The 7,405-nt window shown below is 38.6% G+C and overlaps 1 protein-coding gene across 1 annotated transcript; it reads left to right on the top strand.

Moving 5' to 3' along the window:
• The first annotated feature begins 221 nt into the window (after window positions 1-221).
• On the top strand, window positions 222-6,936 carry FIGN (fidgetin, microtubule severing factor). Its single transcript, XM_075317268.1, has one exon. The coding sequence runs from the start codon at window positions 231-233 to the stop codon at window positions 2,451-2,453; it is 2,223 nt and encodes a 740-aa protein (XP_075173383.1). The 5' UTR covers window positions 222-230; the 3' UTR covers window positions 2,454-6,936.
• Window positions 6,937-7,405: the final 469 nt, after the last annotated feature.

Raw genomic sequence — 7,405 nt, 5'->3', positions numbered from 1 at the left:
GAGGGGAAAAAAAAAAAGAAATCTGAGACTGATATTGTACAGACAGAACTGCTGCATACGTAGCATATTGAGTGTTTCGGGAAAGCTGTAGCTGCATCTACAAATCGACCATCAGAATGGGCTAAAGTTAAGAATATCTACTTATTGTCACGTACACGATATACCACGTCTTTCTTTTCTTATGGTATTGATTTTATTTTTCTTTTCTTCTTATTTATATAGGCTTGAAGATGCAGTGGACGCCAGAGCATGCTCAATGGCCAGAACAGCACTTCGACATATCGTCCACCACAAGGTCACCGGCTCACAAAGTGGAAGCCTATCGTGGTCATTTGCAACGCACGTACCAGTATGCCTGGGCCAATGATGATATATCGGCTTTAACTGCATCAAATCTGCTTAAAAAGTATGCTGAGAAATATTCTGGAATTCTGGAAGGCTCCATGGAGAGACCTCTTCTCAGCAATTACACTGAAGCTCAGTCTGGCCTTGTAAATGGTCGAAAAAATGATGGTGAGCCTTGGCAAAGTTCTTTGACTTCAGACAATGTCTATCCTATGAACTGTGTCTCTGATGTAATTGCAGCAAGCAAAGCCAGAATAGGAGCCACTTTACCTCCATCAGATGTCTCCGCCAGCATAGGCAGTTCTCCTGGGGTGGGCAGCAATTTGACAGAACCTAGTTATTCCAGTAGTACATGTGGAAGTCACTCAGTTCCTAGTCTACATTCAGGGCTACCATCTCAGGAATATGAAACAGCATATAATGGCTCCTACCTGCATTCAAGTTACAACAGTCAATCTGCATCTGCACTGCCATCACCTCATCCATCGCCACTTCATAGCGCTGGACTCCTACAGCCTCCTCCACCACCTCCACCTCCACCAGCTCTTGTACCAGGCTACAATGGGGCCTCCAATCTTTCAAGTTACAACTATCCACCTGCTGGCTATCCTCCACAATCAGGCGTTGGGTCAGGGTATAGCCCTGGAAGTGCACCTCCTCCTTCTGCTTACCTTCCTTCTGGTATCCCTGCTCCTACTCCCCTTCCACCAACAACTGTTCCAGGCTATAGTTATCAAACACATGGTTTAACCCCAATAACTCCATCAAGTTCAGCTAGTTCTCTCAAAAGAAAAGCTTTCTATATGACAGGTCAGGGGGATTTAGAGTCTAGTTATGGGAACTATAGCTATGGTCAACAAAGAACCTCACATAGCCCTATGTACAGAATGCCTGACACAGCTATATCCAACTCAAATAGAGGAAATGGCTATGAACGAAGTTCTGAATCATCATCCTTGGCATTCAAGCCTACAAAGCAGTTAGCTCCAACTGATCAGCAAAGAAAATTTAGCAGTCAGTCAACAAGAGCTCTCACACCACCGTCATATAGCACTGGAAAGAATTCCCGATCAAGTGAAGCTTTTGGAAAATACAACTCATCTGCAATCAATGAACACAATGAAGAGCATAGGCAGCTACTCCCACATTCTCTGCAAGGCCCTGGACTTCATACAGCTACCTCATCCAACCACTCTGTGGACGAACAGCTGAAGAACACTGATACTCACCTCATTGACCTTGTAACTAATGAGATTATCAACCAGGGACATCCAGTTGACTGGGATGAAATTGCTGGCCTTGATTTGGTAAAGGCATTTATAAAGGAGGAAGTGTTATGGCCTGTGATTCGATCTGACGCATTCAGTGGACTTACAGCTTTGCCTCGGAGCATACTTTTATTTGGACCTAGAGGAACAGGCAAAACATTATTGGGACGATGTATAGCTAGCCAGCTAGGTGCCACGTTCTTCAAAATTACAGGCTCTAATCTTGTCACAAAATGGATAAATGAAGGAGAGAAAATTGTCCATGCGTCGTTTCTTGTGGCAAGGTGTCGACAACCTTCTGTGATTTTTGTAAGTGACATAGACATGCTACTTTCCTCCCAGGTAGGTGAAGAACACAATCCAATAAGCCGAATGAGAACAGAGTTTCTTATGCAGTTAGATTCCGTTCTTTCTTCTGCTGAGGACCAAATAGTTGTAATTTGTGCCACAAGTAAACCTGAAGAAATAGATGAATCTCTAAGGAGATATTTCATGAAGAGACTTCTTATCCCACTTCCAGACAGCACAGCCAGACATCAAATAATAATACAATTGCTCTCACAGCACAATTACTGTCTTAATGACAAAGAAGTTGCACTCCTAGTTCAGCGCACAGAAGGATTTTCTGGACTGGATGTGGCTCGCTTGTGTCAGGAAGCTGTGGTTGGCCCTCTCCATGCCATACCACCCTCAGACCTCTCGGCTATTATGCCGAGCCAACTGAGGCCCGTAACGTACCAAGACTTTGAAAATGTATTCTGCAAGATTCAACCTAGCATATCACAGAAAGAACTTGATACGTATATTGAATGGAACAAAATGTTTGGTTGCAGCCAGTGATAAACATTTTCAATGAATGCTGAGACGCAAATTTAGGTGTCCAAGAGGGGTAAGAGTCCCTTTTTGGCAGTTGCCTAAATGTCAAAAGGTACCAAGGCAGCCAAAATAAACTTGCATCTTCAGAGTGATGGTAGACATTAATGTGCATCAAACAGCTAATGTTTCTGAATTGAATGATGTGACAGTGAGCATATTTTAATGCTTTAGTTCTAATTACGGAAACCCACACTCGAAAAGAAGCAGGGTGGACATAGGTTGACATTGGAAGGACATGAATCCCGTGTATTGATTCCATTCTGCTGTTCTTGAGATTTAGTTGCTGTCAAGTGCCTCAAGTGGTGCTTTATTTTTTTGTTTGCCTCACAATTACATTGGTGGCATGTGCTAATATAAAGAGCTTTAACTTCAAACATTAATGGACTATAGATGAACCGATAAGTTGAAAGACAGCCAGCCAGATTTTCTTGCCATTTTTATGAGCAACAGTATTCCTCAATCCTGTCTGTTCTGCAGAAGGGATAAGAAAATGTAATCTGGAACTTTAATTTCTGTAGTTTTATTTCTTTTTTTTTTTTTTAATGTTCTGTCTGCAAAAATGACAAACAAACAAAAAAAAAAACCTCAGGAAAGTTGATTTGTACAGTACCTCAAAGGAATGTGTTGAAAGCACTATTTACTGCTGAGAGATGGTTGGCGTCATTGTTGCTTTATATTACAAATGTATGTTTACCTCAAAAAAAAAATTGGAAAGTGGCATGGAATATTACTTTGAATGTATTTGGTTGATTCTACGAAAACAAAAATGGCTAATGTCTTGCCATATTAATTTGTAACTGACTTCTCCCTATGTAAATGACACCATTATTCAGAATGACCATTTACGATATTAAATCAAAGTTTTTTTTTTAATAAGTTCAGATGGTGCAAGTATTCTTTATATATATATTTACAGAGACACAAATTTATGACTTCAGTGGATTCCGCATCAGCCCAACTCCAAAAACATGCTAGCGAATTAAACTGTTTTATAATAACAAAATCTCTATATATTAAGCTTGTAACCATTGACACTGATCGTAGTCTTTCTAGTCACCGGTTATACATTCTGTGAAGTACAGTTTTGTAGTTAATACTTTGGTGAAGAACACCAGAAAAATGGTTGTAGTTAAAGGGAACCTGTCACCAGATTTGGCGACTATAAGCTGCGGCCACCACCAGTGAGCTCTTATATACAGTATTCTGGAATGCTCACCTAGTGGGGCGTTGGTCTGGTCCGATGGGTGTCACTTCTCTCTGTTCCGGTTCCTCCTCTCTCTGGTTCAGCGACGCCTCTCTGCTGCGATCTCTGTCCTCCTTCTACCCAGCCCAGTGTGGATGACACGTCTACGTCATCCACACAGGCCGACATTGCAGTCCTGCGCAGGCGCACTTTGATCTGCCCTGCTGAGGGCAGATCAAGTACTGTAATGTGCAAGCACGAGGAAAGGTTAAAGATCGCTCGTGCATGCGCAGTGCAATACTTTGATCTGCCCTGAGCAGGGAAGATCAAAGTGCGCCTGCACAGGACCTCAATGCTGGCTAGTGTGAATGACGTAGGATGCGTCATGCATGCGGGCCTCAGAAGGACGACAACCATTGCCGCAGAAAGGAGGCGCAGGACCGGAGAGCAGCAACACCCATCAGACCGGACCGTTCCTTAGGTGAGTATTCTAACAGTGTTTTTTACGTTCTATACAGCGGCCTGGGCTCTTTTATACAGTATTCTGGAATGCTGTATATAAGAGCTCACTGGTAATGATCGCAGTTTATAGCTGCCAAATCTTGTGACAGGTTCCCTTTAAAAAATAAAAATAATAATGAGAGGAGATCACTTGAGGTGACTGCTAAGGATATATTCATTTGCGATCTGGCATACATGGTGACCTGTGGTTGTATTGTGGAACTTATGGGTCACAACCACAGTGGCTTCCTATAGTATTTAAAAAGTCGAAGCTATTTTGAAAATATAAAAATCATTTTGGAAAAAAAAATGTTTGATTATCACAATAGTATAATTTTTTTGCTTTAGGAAACCATACATTGCCATGTAACCTGGGCCTTTTAAGAGGTGATGAAGAATATCCAATACTCATCTGTTGAAGTTATCCTCCACCCTTAAAGTTATTTTTTTATGTAGTCATCATACCTTTTGCCCATCATCTGTAAGATTGGCATCCCATTTTCCAAAATCGTCACCACAGTGGTATGGGGAATGCAATAAAAAGGCAGAATCTTTCCACTCATGTCTTATTTCTGCCAAAGTATTGACCAGTGCTGATGCTGTAAGTGATGTGTCCATCCCATCATTGGCAATAGTCTCTCAAAAAGAAGAGGATTACCTGACTTTCCACAGCACTCCTCATATGACACTTTTGTGACCATTATGGAGAAGAAAACTGGGAGCCATTATGAGAGAGACAGCATAACGGAAGGTACCAGTTATGATGAAAGATTCATGGGACCCTGGTCCAGTGGAAATGGTGGTAGACTATGGCGGTTCTGTGAAAATTTGCATATCTCTGTCTAGCTACCAGAATACCAAGCACCTCTTCTGTTTGTAGGGCTGTCGAGAAGTCTTCATTGTGGTGAGAACCACACATGATGACATGCTGTACCTGCTACTATAAAGAGGCACTAGGGATACCGATAGGTAGGAAGAGGTTCACAGAGCTCAGGTCAGCAACCAAAGTCAACCAATGTGACCACTGGATCAGGGTTCCTTCACACTTTTTCCTCATATCTAGTGACTCTACATCAGTGTTCCTCAACTCCAGTCCTCAAGACCTACCAACACTGCATGTTTTCAGGATTTCCTTATTATTACACAGGTGATGATTCCAACACTTGTATATTGCTAAGGGAATCCTGAAAACATGCACTGCTGGTTGGCCTTGAGGACTGGAGTTGGGGAACACTCCTCTACATGGGATCTGTAGTGACATTTGATGATGGAGGTGGCAGGTTCCCTTAAATCCACTGCTGCATTGGTGGTCCCTATTGATTAACACTGAGGTCAATGATTGGCTGCAGCATTCACATCAATGTATGTGATTGTTGCACTAACATAAACAAAAATTGACATTATCCACCAGAAACTCTGAAGGAATGGAAGATTTAACAAATGAATAATGATTTTTTTTTTGTACTTTTATCCCCTGCCGACATAATTTAGAAAAAAAAACTAAACATTTTTGCAACCATGCAATTCTGCATTACCGGGCTTATGGCTGACACATAGAGATAGTTTCAGTCCTCCAAAGTCAAGTTCCTATATGGACTGAAAACCTTCATTATTAGCATTACAACCAAAATACATGCAAAAGTGAGATGTATTTATAAAGTCTTTTTTTATTTTATAAAAAAAAATGTACTGTGGGGTTCTTGTAGCTGTGTTTGGTCCAAATAACCTTCATTTCTCCATCTTGTGATTGGCCTAACCCAAGTAGGCTTTAAATAAACCACATGCCCTTCCATTTTCGATGAACTATTTTTGTCGACACTCTTTTCCAAACTGGAAAATTAAGCTTTATTGAATAACTTTAATTTTACAGAATATTTAACATTTGGTTTATTTGTTTTTTTGATGTTTAATATGTGAAAATATTCCATGAATTTTATTAATATTTTACGGTGGCCACTAGTGGCTCCAAAGAGTCTATTCTTTCTTTTCTTTTTTGCTTTTTTTTTCCCCATGTATGTTCCCTTTGTATTCTTAACAGGTGTCTAATACTTGTGACATTTCTTTTATATTTTTATCCCTTTTACTTGTACTGTCACCTATTGTGGTTTGTTTATTTTTTCAGTTTTGTTATTTTTGACATATAATGACAGCTAATTGATGCTGGGTGATATGTTGATCGCGGAGTAGTGTACAGATTATGGCTGTCTCACGCCTGCCAACTCATGAACAGGACAGCTCGGCTTTTTTGAATGTATTGTTTTGTTTACTTTATATGGAGACAGTGGCGAAGCTGTTTCAAGGCACTGGCAATTGATGTACATTTTAGACATTAAATAAATGCACTGAACGTCGTACAGAGAAATCTCATTACATTTTTGCTTCTTTTTTTTGTTGTTGTTTATTCTCAGAAACAAAATTTACTTATTTTTTTTTTATTCTTTTTAGGAAAATGTGATGTTTTAAAAAAAAAAAAAAAAAAAAAAAATATTAAATTGCACTTCCAAAGACAAAAAAAGACGCATTGAGAATCAAACCTATTTTCCAAAAAATAAATGGGTGCCAATAATAATAATAATAAAAAAAAATAAATATTGTAATTGCATGTCTTTTTTTTCTCTCCTTTTTTTTTTTAACTTTAGAATTGTCTTTCAGGAACAAGTATATTATTAGTACGTTATCTTGCTGTGAAAAAAATAAAAAGTTTAAGAATTTTCTTTGTGGTTCAAAGTAACTATAAAATTCATTGTGTTATATTTTAATAAAAAATATTAAATCTAAAAATAAATATTTAAATCTTTTATATTATTACGCCATAGGTCAGAATTTCATTCACTTTTGATTTATATGTTTTACATTCTAATATTTGTACTTCTCATTTTTGGAGTCGTCAATTTTTTTTTTATTTTTTTTTTGCTTGATAAATTTTATTTCATTTCATTAAAATATAATGTATGGTGAAATGTATATAGTATTAAAATTAAAGTATCAGCCTTCTCTTACTATGGCACCCACAATAAAAATTTATTACAGTTGTTATATTTTCTTCCACAGGTACTGCTGCTCCAACTATAAGATTGTGGTGTGGTCTTATATAGAAATCCTTTAAAATATACACACTGGAGATCAAAATTAGAGAACAGCACACAATTTCCTAAATGTTAAGATCATTGTATAGTCCTATGTGATTATATCCTAACATGAGGAAACTCACAGTATTTTAAGCTTATTTCAT

Source organism: Anomaloglossus baeobatrachus, chromosome 7 (assembly GCF_048569485.1).
Source record: "Anomaloglossus baeobatrachus isolate aAnoBae1 chromosome 7, aAnoBae1.hap1, whole genome shotgun sequence".
NCBI classification, from domain to species: domain Eukaryota; kingdom Metazoa; phylum Chordata; class Amphibia; order Anura; family Aromobatidae; genus Anomaloglossus; species Anomaloglossus baeobatrachus.
Note: the sequence above shows the minus strand (reverse complement) of the source record. Positions and strands in the feature narration are given on the sequence as shown.